The sequence below is a fragment of the Melozone crissalis genome, unplaced genomic scaffold, assembly GCF_028551555.1.
Source record: "Melozone crissalis strain CALT ecotype California unplaced genomic scaffold, PUWL_Pcris_2 ptg000016l_1, whole genome shotgun sequence".
Lineage (NCBI taxonomy): Eukaryota > Metazoa > Chordata > Aves > Passeriformes > Passerellidae > Melozone > Melozone crissalis.
Genome location: NW_026535794.1, coordinates 55423221 through 55438733, shown reverse-complemented (window position 1 = coordinate 55438733; position 15513 = coordinate 55423221). Strand labels below are relative to the sequence as shown.

Here is a 15513-nt window from a genome sequence, read left to right as displayed (position 1 = left end):
GGTGATGCACTCCCCCCTCCTCTCAGGCTGCACTGACATCTGAGAAATGCTCATTAGGCCTCGGCCTTGAAAAAACAGTATCTGGACTCAGCTTTTCCCAAGCTTATCAAAAACCCTGTCTATTCCCAGGAATTGCTGCTGTCTAACAAGTTCGAGTTTTCCTTACAAACTGCACTATAAACTAGTTTTCTTGCCTGAATGGCATAACATCCCTGTTCTCACACTTTCAAAGAAAGTGCCAACACAACTGTGACCACGATGAAACATTGTTATGACTGTGATATGTAATGGAATTAATTCATGCTGTATAAATAGATATGTGTGGGTATAAAATATTGTAGAAATTATGTTTTAAACCCTCCCAGTCAGGAACAGAGTTTTATTCAGATTGTAACTAATTCTTGGCAGCTCAAGATAGCATCAGGCCTGTTTAACTTCTGAATGGGACCTTCCTGGACCATCAACAATCATTTTGTTGTCTCCTGCACCTGGGAGATAACATCAGGGCCTTCCTGGCCCGTGATTAATTGCTGTGTCCCAGGAATTTCACTAGATTCAGACAAGGACCGTCTTTGTCTATTTCAACATATGTATAGAAATAGATTTGCATTCGAAGAAGTGAATGGAAAGATGTGGTCATCTTTGCCTCAGGCAGAATAAACTGTATATAAACTGGATGCTGAAAACACTCAGTGTGAACCTTTGAGGGGAAGCCGTCACTCTGTCGGAGGAACCTCTGGTCTCACCCAGTGCCCCTACCCAGGACTGATGCTGTCTTGATTGTGCTGGGTGCTCGAAATTCTATTTTTGTAATTGACCCAATAAATCGTTGTAAAATTTTTCATAAATATGGCTATCGATTTGATCATTTATAACATGACTAAAGCCCACACTCTAGTGATCCCATAAACAGCGGTCCAAAATGGGGCCCTTTGAGCTCTCCTTGACCACAGGCTGCAACCAGCAATCTCCCTCTAAGTGGGACACCTGTCAGAATTAGTGCACTCTCAAGATTTTTGTACTTGGAGGATCGACTAAAAAAATTACGAATACTGGGCAAACATCCTCACTCCTCAACCCAACCACAACAAATCACCATTTGTAAACTTGTCACAGTTAAATACATACTTGTAAATACTTAGTCTTTTAGAATCTTTACTCACAGTTCTACAAGTCTCTAACTCTTGATGCATTTTCTCAACTTTCTTGTCACACTCAGACTGTATGGCTTTCTTCTGCAGCTCTAATTCTTCTAAGGCTAGGGATTCTTGCTGTTCTTGCTCTTGAAGGACTTTTAAGCACTCACTCTGATTTTTTTCCTGCATGAAGAAGAAGAACTAAACAATAAACTATAAATATAGTCATCCCACCTTCAAGAACATTATGATACGATATTTTCAAGTTAAAAGGAGTCATACACTAATCACCTTTACTTTCTGCACAAAAACAAATGGAGTTTGTATTCAGTTTGTGAAAACATAATTGCAATAAATCACTTCTTTTTTTTTCTTGGAAACCCCTTGTGATAGATGAGTAATGTGAGGATTGACTCTCACAATTAACAGACAAATATCATGTATATAGGTTAAGAAAAGTTTTCTAGATTTATAGTTATGTTTTACCCCCTTGCATTGTTATCAAGGGACAGCCGGGGTTGGGACATTTGGGAGGGTTGGATTGTCACTATGGCAACACCTGACCTCCAATCAGGATTTGAGGAAGAGATCTCCACCACTGGACAGCGAAGAAGGGGTTGATGGACAGAACTTTGGGAGGGGCTAAAGGGTTAAAAGGCGAAACAAGGCGAAACCTCCATTGTGTGCGTGAGCACGGGGTGGGGAAAATCCTTTGCTCCCGGCACCATAACATTTTCTCTATTCAGTCTTCTGTTGTATTTTTGATAAAGTTTAATAAACCTTTCTAAATTTATTAAAAGTGAGTAGCCATTTGTCACACCCCTTGTCTTTGCATGAAAAACATAAATGTAATAAAGCCTTCCATTTTGGTTTGTTTACCACTATTAATTGAGAATAACATCTGAGAGGAGTTGTTGGGGGTTGGGTTTTGGTTTGGGCTTCCCCCCCCCCCGCCCGTCCCCTCCTTGTTATTTGTGGAATTTTGTTCCCTTTGAGTAGCTAATAAGAACTGATGGTAGAGAGGGGGAAACTCCTTTGGTTTTTTTGGGAGGCTTTTTTTCATTCTGGCTGGGATAAGGGGCTGGGTGCAGCTCCTAGCTCTCCCTCTCTCTGTTTCAGTTTTAGAGGAGGACGGTCAGAGCCACTGCTTCTGGGGAAAAGAATTCCACTGCTGCTACCGGAGACTGGCCCAGAGCTGCTACTTCTACTGTGGCGTGAGTCTCTGCTCATGAGAACAGCCACTGAACTTATTAACACCCACCTCACTAAAAAAGACACCTATCATTGTCTGCTCAGGTGCCCGGGATCCTGAGCTCAGCTCTCCCTGCCCTGCTGGGAGCCCCTCACCCCCTGCCGGCCCAGCTTGCAGCATTCTGAGAGTCCTGCTAGGGGCACAGGAACTGGCTGCCCCAAGGGTTTGTGAAGCAAGGCCTCTCTTCCACTCCTTCCCATCTTCGGACAGAAGCCGCCATTGCCATCTGCTCGCCGAGCCAGCGCCACAGCGCCCCCTGCAGCCGTCGGGGAATCATCGCACCTGCCCTGCCCATTGGGAGCCAACAGCGCCCTTGCAGGGCTGTGGCTGTAACTGCACCAAAGGGGGAAGTGCCACAGCCAAAAGGCTGTCGCTGGGTCCCTGGTTCTGTTTGTTGTTTATGCCAAAGTTGTTCATGTTTGTTTGCTTTATTACACACAGCAGTAAAGAACTGTTATTCCTCTAGCCATATCTTTGCCTGACAGCCCCTTAATTTCACAATTTAAAAATTTGGAGGGAGGGGGTTTACATTCTCCATTCCAAGGGAGGCTTTTTCTGCCTCCCCTAGCAGAGATCTGTCTTGTAAACCAAGACAGGAATAAAGTCTGTTCTCACTTGATTCCACTGCTAAGATATTTTTAAACTTGTTTCTTACAATTAAGGAAGTAACCTCTGAAACAGGTAGAAAAATATACTCAGGACCGGGCTGTCAAAGTCTCTCAGTCCTACTCCCTATCCATCATGGAGGGGCACAAAAACCAATCTGTTATTTGTAACAGATATATACAGATGATATATATACATACATGTTTCATATATATCAACTATTTAGGCAAAATTACATTATTATCTATAGGGGATTACAGTTCATGAAAAAGTAGAAAGAATTTCAACAATTTTTCCCAGTCTGATCTCTAAGAAAATACTTTTTCTGATACCAAACAATATGAATAGTTAACCCTGTTCACATAACACAATACAACCAGACATAACTATACAAACACTTTTCAAACAGCCTCATTTTTTGTATTTCTTTTACTGTAGTTCCTGGGCCTGACTGCCAATGATCCACAGAAAGATATTAAAAATCAAGTCTAAAAAAATTCAAAAAAATCAATAGTTTCCACAAGATACAGTTGTTTCCGAGCACTGACAGTGCTAAGTTATCATTACTAAGTTATTACTATAACTACTAAAAGTTACTCAGTCTGCATCATTGCAGCTGCTTTCTTTTCACGTTCCTGATGTCTCTGTGCTATTTGACTTTTGGAAAGCACTCCTATCTTTAAGCACAGGAGGACTCTCACTGTGGAATAGCGTCAACTCAAGACTTCTAATCCCAACTCACACTTAGAGAAATGGTTTTTTATGCGTGTTAGTTTTACTTACGAGAGCTGCCTTCATCTTCTCCTGGAATACCTTTTCTTGAGCCTGTAATCTCTCATTTAACTCCTGATCTTTGGTAGCCAGTTCTTTTTTATGGATTTTTTCTAGTTCAGCAACTCGTTCCTCTGAAGATTTCTGTGAATCAAAGTCAGAAAAAACTAATTTCAAAATATTAACTAACAAAACACTTTCTATTTTTTCTTAATCAGAAAATAGTGCAGACAGACAGAAGAAACCGGAACCATCTCTTTGCTGCCTTTGAATAAGTTATGATCACTTAGAGTGCTTAATATTAAGCCCTGACAGTTCTTATTTTCAAGCTTTAAGTTATCCATCTTCCTTCTCAAGCCTTTCATAGTTGTACTAAAGACACATAGTTGTTTCTGAAGACTCTTCTCCAAGGCAAACTTTCTGTTTTCAGTTCAAACATGATAACACATTGGAAAAGGAACTTTTTTGTAGCTTTCTCAGTATTCTTGTTTTATGAGCCAGAAAGTCAAGTGGTGATACTCTGTGTAGACAGCTATCTACAACCTATATATGTGCTGTATTTAAGAATAATGTGAAGCACGTCAGTGGTCCCCTTAAAGCATCAGTGCATTCTCTTAGAAAAATTAATACCATTGTGGATATCATTACAAGAACTGTAACTTAAGGGTGTTCAAATTTACAGCTTTGTAAGGCATGTGAAGTATTCCAGCAATTCCTAACTAAATACACCAGAAAAAGCAAATTATAGAAACTTTTAACCCACAAACAATATGGTAACAAGTTCTTAAACATTTACACATACTCACCTAGGATAATGATTAAAAGCTAAAATTGATTAAAACCCAAAATCCTTGTGGAGATGTGTGTGTTTCCTGCCATTAATGTCTTCTTGTCTCTGTTTAAAGTCTCAAGTATACTTTTAATAAACAATTTTATTAAATATTGTGAAGCAAAGGATAATACTATTTCTTTTTACATGCCATTAATGAACTGATTTAAATTGCTGAAGCAAAAACATCTATGAAGAGTTTTCGGTTTTTCATTAAGTAAATCTTTAATCACAGAAAATAATTTTTATGGATTTTATTAACTAGCAAAAGCTTTATAACAGAGTTCTGTCATACTGATGTATTTCACAACAATGGCTTAACTGTAATAGTTTTTACCTTCATAATCTCAACCACCTCTTGTTTCACTCTGGTTAGTTCCCGCTGAAGATTTACTCTCTCTTCTTCACTTGCCTTTTCTACTGCTTTAATTTTTTCTTCCATTTCTATTTGCAGTTTTTTACGGGCTTCCTCTGTCTTTTGGGCAATACTTACAGCCTTCTCAAGCTCTTCAAAAGCTGTGAAGAAAAAAAATGTATATGATAATTGAGAAATATCTATACATTTTGATAGAAGAATTTCACAAAAAGAGAAGAATGAATTTAAGAATTAACCTAGAATTCACATGTTTATTTTCTAGAAAGGAAAGAGAACTGACAAATAGATGTGGATTTCTTCCAATACATCCTGTAGCTTCTATTTCTTTGCCTAAAATCACTATAAAAAGCATAAGCTATATTAATGAACGAACTATAACACTCCTCTCCTGCCTATACCTGCTGAATAAACTTTGAAGAAGCGGAAAATAGCTGCACCAAGAAAGGTAATTCACACTAAAACAAGCAGACAGAAACAAACCAAGAATGACTACTATGCAAGTCAGTTATTAGCAGGTCATGAAGAGTTTCTCCTGAATAGAACACTAACGTATAATATCAGGCCCTTTATATACCTAAGAGTAATTTCAAACTGTAAAACCTAGAGAATTGTTTCTTTAAACTATGTTTCATAGAGTCCACAGAGACGGCTTTGCTAATTTCATTGTCTCTCTATTTACATTTAATGTACACTTCTACCAGGGTGGTAGCTGACTGTCTGGCACTTCTAACTTCACAAATAAAATGTAAAAATAAAAAAATTAAAAGTTAAGATTTGCTCCCAGAAAACTTGAATAGCTGTAAGTTGTTTCAAAAGAACACTCAAGCTGCAGTGCTGAGATTTATTTACTCTTGCTCAGGATGGACAAATCCACTGAAACACATTTTAATTTACAAAATAAAAGCAATAATTCCACAGCTTCATCTCATGCTAACGTGACGTAGTCTAACACACTTTATTCACTTCACAGATGATAATTTAGATATAAAAAGAAAGCAAATAAATTCCAGCATTGTGAGCTTGTTTATTTATTCAATACCCCTAAAACTCACTACAATTGATGTCAGAGTCTACACAGAATTACACAAGACTAGAGTTCAATCATTATAAGGGAAATCTCTTTTCCTGAATGGATCTTGAATGTGGAAAACTGTCCAGGACAGTAAACCGGCTGGGGAAAAGCTTACCATGCTCCCCTGGAGGGACAACCCTCAAGCAACAACCTCCCTGGTCATGACGAGGAAAAAAACTTCCCCAAGAGTGCACTGTTGCTGTATGTTGATTCTATGTATCCCATTGACCCTTCCCCTTTGTTCCGCCCCTGCGCCCTCATCTCAATAGTTCAGATGTTCTGCCCCACCCCTCGCTATCCCTATAGAAATCCCTGCTCTCTCTGCCTAAAAGAGTTCTTTGTCCCTGGACCCCTTCAAGGTAGGAGCTCAATAAAGAATCTCCGTGCAACCCCATACGAAGACTCCGTCCCTTCCTTCTGCATCACTCGTGGCTGAAATCACCCGAGAGCTGAACTCATTCGGCAGGAGAGAGATGTGCCTGTGCACCCAGGACGTCCTCTTAAAGACGCTCCTCTGGGAAGGCTTCGGCACTCCACCACCTCTGCCTGCTGCGACAGAAAACCCCTACACCCTTATTAGAAAAATTTAGTACTTAGCATAACAGAATTTTGGCAAAACACCTCTGTAAAATTCAAAATCACAATGCCAATACCAAGACTGTAATTTATCAGAGCACAAACCCCTAAAAGTATATTATTCTATTATACCTTGGACTACTGGGACTCTATTTTGCAAGAAAACAGAAAAAACCCGAACTTCTGAAGTGTTATTTATATGCTAAGCTTTCTTCCAATAAATTCTGTTCCCAAAAGAAAATCATAATAGAATCTCTAGTTTTATTGATTCATCATTAGTTCGTAGGCATTCACAGCAGTTATTGCAATCTTTGCTTTTTTTGAAGTTATCTTTAATAACATTCAAGCATGTATTTGAGAAGTGAGCAATTATTTCCATTCCACATCTTTTGACAACATTAAACACTGAAGATTTTAACCACAGCCTGTACTTTTGAAACAGCGCTGCAAATATGTCTTCAAGTAACTTAATCCCATACAACTGGATTCACCCCAATTCTGACCTTCTATGGAATTTTCTTGTTTTTTGAGGAAGCCTTTTTCTGACTACTCACAGCAACAATCATGTTTTAAGGCAAAATGGGGCTGGTATTGATTCTGGCAGTACCAAAGCAGATCACTGAATCCACTCTTCCACTTCCAGTTCTGCTTAAATGCAAAAGCTATTACAAAAATTTATGATCACTAGAGATTATTTCAAGCAGAAAGATTCTAAAATGCAATACAAGCATGCACAAGGCTTATAGTTCCTTATTTTGCACAGTTCTTCACAGTCCTATGAAGGCATTTTGCCACGTGCCATCTACAGGACTCAAGTTCTCCCCACCTGTGACACCAAGCACAAGTTGATTATGAATACTGCAGATTAATGCAAAACTGTGTTTGGAGAATGGTAACGACTTCCCTGACGCTCCTCTCAGTCCTAACAAAAGCAGGCCAAGCAAAACTGGTGAAGTTATTCAGTATTACTGCATCATCTTTTTTCAAAACCAAACAAAAATGAAACCAAACAAGCAAACAAAAATATAAAACAAACAAAAAAAAATCCACTCCATCCTATGAACCTTTGCGAAGTATAGCTTGAAAATAAAGCCTGCAAGTAGAACATTAACTTATTTCACTTTTCCATACACATTTTCTGATTCTTGTTCTGAGCATCACGTACGTTATTTTCATTTGAGAAAATGTTATTTTTGTTTTCATTTATTTTCATTTGTATTCTCTTTCCTTCTGCAAAAGGAAAGAGAATACATTTGCCATAGCCCACAGATCAGCCAAAGAGAAGATCCAGGTTCACAACAGGATTGACTACTGATATGAAATTGCTGAGAAACATGCAATACAAAAGCTGCATCACCATAATCACAAGCAGGACGCTAATACAAAACTAGACAAAAGCTGATGTTTAAAAAGCCAAGAGGGTGTGAAAGCACAAAAAAGCAATACTTCACAGAAACACAGGTGGATCACTAAAAGTTAAATTATACGCCTCTCAGGTACATTTAGCCCTTAAGCAAAACAGAATATTTTCATTCAAAGTAGTTAATTCTAGTGTAGCTGGACACAACCAAGTTTCAAACCAGGAGAGGGCTAAATTATCATCAAGCAGACAGAATGTGGTCTCTATTGTCACTGTCACTCTTAATCTGTGAGAGATTTTAATTCTCTGTATCAAAACATGAAATAAAGTCCATGTTTTTATTTAAATATACCTACTCTGAATGTAGAGAGTAAAGGCACTGCCTCTGCATTCTTCTCCAGCTTGCAGAACTCTGTTCAAGGAAGACCTTTCAACCAAGTATAGGTTGAATGAAGTCTCACAAAGGCACATCAGCAAATCAGAAATAGAAACAAGCACACCAACAGTGTCTTAGGTTCGTCTTGCAAAACCCCATTCATGTGACAAAGCCAGACAAATTGAAAACTTTCCTGTGCAGTATGTAAATCACAAAATATGAGTCTGAGCAGAGTTTAGGAGTGCAAGGTTTGCAAATCTGTTTTTTATACAACATGGGGTGGACAGTTGACTACTTTACCTACACCACTCCAACGTACCAGTGTTGGTTCCCTTCACCCTACCCCTCGCACCAGAGTAACACTTTGCACTGCAAAGCCTTCTGGTTTCCTCTGCTGGCGCTGCACACCTTTTCTCTTTGCCTAGAGTGCCTCCCAGTGCTAAACACTGTGAAGGAAGCAAATCAGCTTTGTATACCGGCTGGCAAAGGAGAGATTCACATTCAATTTCTGACGGCTGAGAGCAGGCATCATGTCCCAGTTTTGAAAAAAAAAGGTTGAAATCATTTCTACAGCTAACTTGTGCATCTAGGCAGGATTTTAAATGAGCAGTCCAATCCTTTTTTCTTCACTGAAGAAAAGTACAAAGCATATGTTAATTAAGCTTGCAAAAAAAAATGCTGCCTATAAGTAGGATTTGCTTTCTAAAGACCTTGTTTGCTCACAGACTATTAGTAAGTCAGTAATCTGCATCCTGAGAAGTCATAAAGTACTTAGGCTAGGTAATCCCAAGAGAAAAAAACTTAAGTTTAGTTAGAAATTTATAAACACTAAAAAGATCTTTGTTGAAGTAAAAAAAGATAATGTGTTGCGGTTACCTCAAGTAGAAGTGCCTGAGAAGCACAGAATTTACTTTTAGAACCCAGTTCAAGCACCCAATGTGTGATGGAAAAAAACCAGCACCCTTACCCCAGTCTTGTTCACACAAGGCTTGGGAAAGGCACCATGATTCACTTATTGGCATATGTGGATGCACAAAAGCAAGATGCTCTGAGAGATTTCAACAAAATGTACCCCTAACTACAAATAGAAAAAGAACTGAACTGAGGAGAACAAATTACAGTTTATACTGTTTTGTACACAACAAAAAATAAGCATACATATCTTTACATTATTTCATTACACAAAAATGCATTCACATTAAATCAAACACTGGAGCAATTCTAAAGTCCTGATTTACAAAGAAAAATGCCAGAGATGTAACAGTAGGCAAGATGACACGGAAATCTCTATCAATTTTTAGTCTACAAGCAGCACTACAAAAGTAAATTTCAAGTGTATTATGCTTACCCTTATACATAAATGAAATTAACATTTCTACTTCATTCCATAATTTCAGTTCTTCACTAAACCATGGCATAGAAAAAGATGTCTGGAATTTAACAGTCTAGATGCAGTTCTGTGCCATGTGGTTTACGATGACACTAGCAAAGCAGGGAGGTTGGACCAGATGATACACTGTGGTCCATTCCAACCTTACCAATTCTGTGGTTCTGTGAAAGTCACCTCACATTAACTATCCAAAACCCAGAACTTTTAAATGTTGACCTCAAATACATGAATTTGCCCAATTCATAAATCCATTACAACTCAAAGGTTGAGGCCTAAAAAGCAATATCAGGCTCTCTTGGTATGCAAGGCGGTTTTCTCAAATAATTTAGTTCAACTGTATTGAGCCACACTAACATTGTAGATTACAATATTTTTGGAACGTATTAAGCCAAGGATGTAATAGAAAAATATAATAAAGGTCACCTTACAATTCTGTCTTAAAAGCAGTGTTAACTAATTTTCCAAGGGTTCCAACATACATATGTTCATGCTTAAAAGATTATAATAAATAAACACACTCAAAGGTAAAGTTGAAACTTAGGCACTGTAAAATCAACCAAAGTACTTAAAATTTTTGTTCAAAAAAGAGCACATTTGGCACACAAATCTCCCCCTAGAAAAGTGTAGTGTACTCAACATAACATTCATTCAAATTAAATTACTTCTCAATACAACAGAAAGTTTTCCAGTTGTCTACAGAATCATCTCTAACCTGATTTCCGCTTCTGGCCAGGCAAACTTGAAGAAATTACTGCATTAATTAGCGTGTGTAGATAGTACATTAATAATTCATAATTGTTTCTCCTGCCTCAAGAAACACTATTGCATACCACTATGATAATAACTTCACATCTACAGAAGTATTAAAAGATTCTTCACCTTCTTTTTTTAATCATGAAGAGCTTTCTAGTCTCCCAGTACCAAACAAAATACACTGTAGGACTGACTGACTTTTGAAGTATGAATTTCCAGAACTAAAAAGATGCATGTAACCTTGAAAGGGTAGGAGAGGAAGGGACCAAAGGAAAATGTTTATTACATTCACAAGATGGAAGTTCCAGCTGGTTTTCTGCATTACAGCAGAATGATCTATCCAAATTAATCTTTAAAATTGCAAGTTCTAATCTAAATCTATATAGATTTAAAAATAAACCACTATGAACTGCATTGTTTGAACTCTTCATTGCTTTTTAGAGAAAGAAAATATGTATAATATGTTATTCAAAGTAACACCTGAGCTTCTGCCAAAAGAGTGAGCTTCTTTGCATGCCCGTGAGAACAAACTAAATCATTCTAAAAGAATTCTGATGTAGTACAAAACAATTTCACTGTTTAAAAAACAATGGTTAAACTTCATTTCATGCAAAAGTAGAACTCCAACCACACATAATGTTACCTAATTTCCATAAAAAGCAAACTACATCATATAACAGTTACATAAATGTTCCTCTGTTACAAGCCTGAGGCAAAAGGAATCACCACTGCTGTTTCACTTAAATCAGAAATGCTTCCATTAAAATAACTGAAAGAAAATGCTTACTATGGTTATAACATTTTTACTTCTCCACAAACTCTTATACACTCACTGCTATGTTTTCTATGTGAATTCCTGGTGGCATTATAATGACAATTTATAGGTACTTCCAAGTTTCTCTTCTTAAGTTAGACCAGAAGAAGACTCCATCAATTTTTTCCTGTACAAACAAGGAAGTACAGTTGCCTTTCAGAAGTTTCTTTCCTAAATCCAGCTTTGTTGGTAACAGATCAGTCAAAAGCATCCCTATACTCTGCTGTCCAGAAGTGAAGTTAGTAATGATGCCGCAGGTGACGTGCAGAACAACAGAAAAAAGAGCATCTCTTAATATTCATTCCAAACAACTGTAGAAAAAGACCACGCGGAAGCTTCCTGATGTACAAATGTGAAAGCAAATAATCTAGGTATATTCTTACCAGCTCTTTCAGATTTTTCTTTCTGCTCTTTTAATTCCTCGCCTTTTGTAGTTATTTGTTTGATTCGAGCACGCAGTTGGGCTACCTCCTCCTCCTTCATTTCCAATGTCTCATGCATTTGCCGCTTTGTCTCTGCAATTACCATGCCCTATGGAAAAGGTCCTTGTGATAAAAAGCTAGCAAATAAATAAGACATACACCTGAAACAATTTCAAGCCAGGGCACAACCCTTGCCAAGAATAAACTGTAGTCTCTTATTATGAGACCAGAGATCATAGGATTTTTCTACGTCAGAAAACAGAAAATGCTAACAAAAAGAAAGTAAGAATAGGGTTTATTTTTAAGAGTATCCAAAATTTATCAAGTGGTGAAAAGAACTCCAACAAACATGGACCATCCAAAAATTTCCTCCTTCTAGTACAGACACTTTCCTTTGAAACACGTATTCTATAAACAAACCCAAACTAAAAGCATTGTAGAGTCTGCACTTCTCCTTTGAGTTTACACCATACAATGCTAGTCATGGCACTTATGACGCCACCAGAAGTTACTCCACGTACCAAGACTGTGATTAAAAAACTTTTAAGGAGTGAAAAACGGAGAAACTCCTTATTGTCTATTGAAAGCACAGTTACTTTATTGGTTATTTTAAAATTAATTTAATTGTATCTCATCTTTATTTGTGTTTGGGGTTTCTTTGTTTGTTTTAGAATTGGCATCAAGGAATGTATTCAGTATATCTGCTTCATCCTATATAATGTTGTGTTGCAGTATTAAGTATAATTTAACAGACGTATGATATATATACAATAAAATTCTTAAGTAGCTTAAATTACTTGTTTATTAAAACATAGATGAAACCATCAGACCACTAAAACCAGCTTCTAACACCAAGAAGTCGATCTTTTGTGTTTTAAACAATCTTCATCAAAACCTACAGCTTTTTTTACCTTGTCTTGTTCTAGCTGTTCAATCAAATTCTTTGCATCACGTAGCTGTGTAATCAGTTTAGTCTTCTCAGCCATGTGAAGGTCCTAAAAAAAGATCCCAACCACAAGTTGGTTGACAAACAGCTTAGCTTAGGCTCTGACTCTGCACTATGCCTTGGAGGAAGAACACAGAACACAATCAAGGGAAACTGAAGTGGGCAGTTTAAAATTACTTTTACTTTTACCTCTGGGAGATAAAATTACTTTTATCTCCCAGAGGTAGGCTGTCTTATGGCTTCTGTAATAATTCAGAGATCTGAAGGCTTTCTTAGAACCTCCACACATGGAGGTCTGAGTTGGTAAAGTAAAATAAGAAATATGTCAAGATTTCTGCTCCATTACCTGCATTTTGGTTTACAAGAGGATCGCAGCAATGCAACATAAATGATTGTTACTAGCCATGTTCTAGAAAATGTCATTAAAACACTCAAGTCTTTCAGAGCTTTTTCAAACCAGGCTAGTGCTCAGAGATGAAGACAGAGATGGGAATCTAATCTCTGTAACTAAAGTTAGGTACAGCTATACTTAGCACATTTTCAGATTTCATTACTATTAGCCACCTTACTTACACTCCACACTCATCATCAATGGCATTAAAAGCAAAATTGAGCAAGTATTGATTTATTAACTTTGGTACTGCACTTCGGTTCACTATACTGTGATCTCCACTGCCCTGCCTTCATTTTCTTTCTCTTAATTTACATAATTAATGCCTCATTCACTATATCTTAAAGGTTTAGTTCCGCTCCACTTTTCTTACTTTACCTTCTGTCTTTTGTGCTAAGATAGTCTTTTTCTCACTCCAATTTCCCACAACTACTTATTTCTAATACCATTCTGATGGTTATTTATACAGTAAGTTTTCATATCCTACTTCACCACTTTAGAGTAATTGTTGAGTGTATTCATTCCAGGTGTGTTTTGAACCTTTTTCTCCAAAAAAGTACAGGGAAAATTTGTTTCATGGTCTGCCCTATCAATAAATTTTGGAAATACTGGAGTTCTTACTGTATTTTCATGGTTACCCATAAAGCTAAGAGTATTTTCCATACCTTCATTTTTTCCAGCTCCTGAAGCCTCTCTTCCAGCTGTTCTTGAAGTGCCTCTTTCTCGTTGGTCAATTGGGCACAGCGCTCCTTATGTGACCGAATAGTCTCCTTACAACGTTGCAGCAAGTTCTCTTGGCGCTTCACCCTCTGATTAAGAGTTTCCAGTGTTTTAACAGAATCTTCATTATCCTCTATAAGACAACATACCAACATTACCACATGCATGACATTTCCAAAATGCAGATCTGCAATCATTCACAATGCAGTGGACTCAAAAGTCTCTAAAGAAAGTTGTGTGAAGTCTGCAAAACTTCCTAGTTCCTCCTGTAAGTGCCAGAAATATTCCACATATACACAGAGTAGTAAAGAGTATTTAACAGCAAGTTAGCTTACAAAACCCCATACTTTATGAGCTTCAAAATGAAGCTATTAATAAACAAGGTTTTTTATGTAATTAAAAAATCATCATGATTTATAAACCTGCCTGCTGGTACTAACATAATATGCACAAGTAGGAAAAAAAATGTGATGCAAAGTAAATCACAACTCTCAAGTGCCATGCACACAGATTCTTGCTTTCCCAAGGCTGGGTATGAGATTAGTTCTAAAATACCCAGATTGGCAATATTACATTCAGCAGGATAAAGGTTATTCTTAGTGTCTGAGTAGTACTCATAGAATCATGGTTTGGGTTGGAAGGGATCTTAAAGATCATCTAGTTCCAACCTCTGCCATAGGCCGGAACACCTCACAGAACAAGTTGCTCAGAGCTCCATCCAGCCTGGCCTTTAACAATTCAAAGGATGGGGCAACCACAACTTCTCTAGGCAACCTGTTCCAGTGCCTCACCACCCTCACAGTAAAGAATTTTTTCTAATATCTATAATTTAAACCTACGCCCTTTCAGTAGGTTTGATTCACTGCATAACTAGCACATTTGGTAGTATTTTACTGTGTGCTTCTGCTCTGATGCTCTAGAGGTTGCAAGAGTATTTGACATTGTACTGGATTTGCATGGCCAAGCTTCAGTAGTTGAAAGGGAACTACAGGGGTGGCTTCTGCAAGGAGCTGCCAGAAAGCTGCCAGCTTTCTTCATTTCCAGCAGAGCCAATCCCCGGCAAAACTCCAAAGACAGATGCGCTGCTGGTCAAGGCTGGGCCAATTAGAAATGGTGGTAACACCTCTATGATATAAAAATTAAGAAGAAAAAAGTTATTGCACAGTTGTAATTGCAGCCAAAGAAAAGCAGAGTGACAACGTGTGAAGGGAACAATTCTGCAGACATGAAAATCCACGGAGAAGGAAGAGGAGGAGGTGCTCCAGGCACTGGAGCTAGGATTCCCCTGCTGCCTGTGGTGCAGAACATGGTGAAGCAGCTGTGCCCCTGCAGCCCATGGAGGACCAAGGGGATGCAGAGATCCACATCCACATGCAAGCCATGGAGGAGCCCATGCCAGAGCAGATGGATGCCTGAGAGGAGACTGTGACCCTGTGGGAGACCCATGGAGGGAGAAGCCCATTCTGGAGTAGCCTGTGCTTCAAGAACTGCACCCTGTGGAAGAGTGACCCATGCTGCAGCAGTTTGAGGAGGACTGTGGGATGGGCTCACATTACAGCAGTTCACAGGGAGCTGCTGCCCATGAGATGCACTCATGCTGGAGAAGTTCTTGGAGAACTGTCTCCTGTGGGAGGGACCCCACAATGGAGCAGGAGAAGCACTCCTCTCCCTGAGCAGTGGATGAAATCACAGGTGATGAACTGACCATAAACCCCCATTCCCT

General features: G+C 38.3%; 1 protein-coding gene across 2 annotated transcripts in view; it reads right to left on the bottom strand.

Moving 5' to 3' along the window:
- The window catches only part of GOLGA4 (golgin A4), a 71185-nt gene that overhangs the window by 23354 nt on the left and 32318 nt on the right, over positions 1 to 15513 (bottom strand). For both annotated transcript variants that reach the window (XM_054273267.1, XM_054273265.1), the window contains exons 9-14: positions 13736 to 13923; positions 12645 to 12728; positions 11695 to 11842; positions 4932 to 5110; positions 3778 to 3909; positions 1164 to 1319 (exon numbers count right to left, since the gene is read on the bottom strand). In XM_054273267.1, the coding sequence (XP_054129242.1) occupies positions 1164 to 1319; positions 3778 to 3909; positions 4932 to 5110; positions 11695 to 11842; positions 12645 to 12728; positions 13736 to 13923 (887 nt within the window). The remainder of the gene's footprint in view (positions 1 to 1163; positions 1320 to 3777; positions 3910 to 4931; positions 5111 to 11694; positions 11843 to 12644; positions 12729 to 13735; positions 13924 to 15513) is intronic.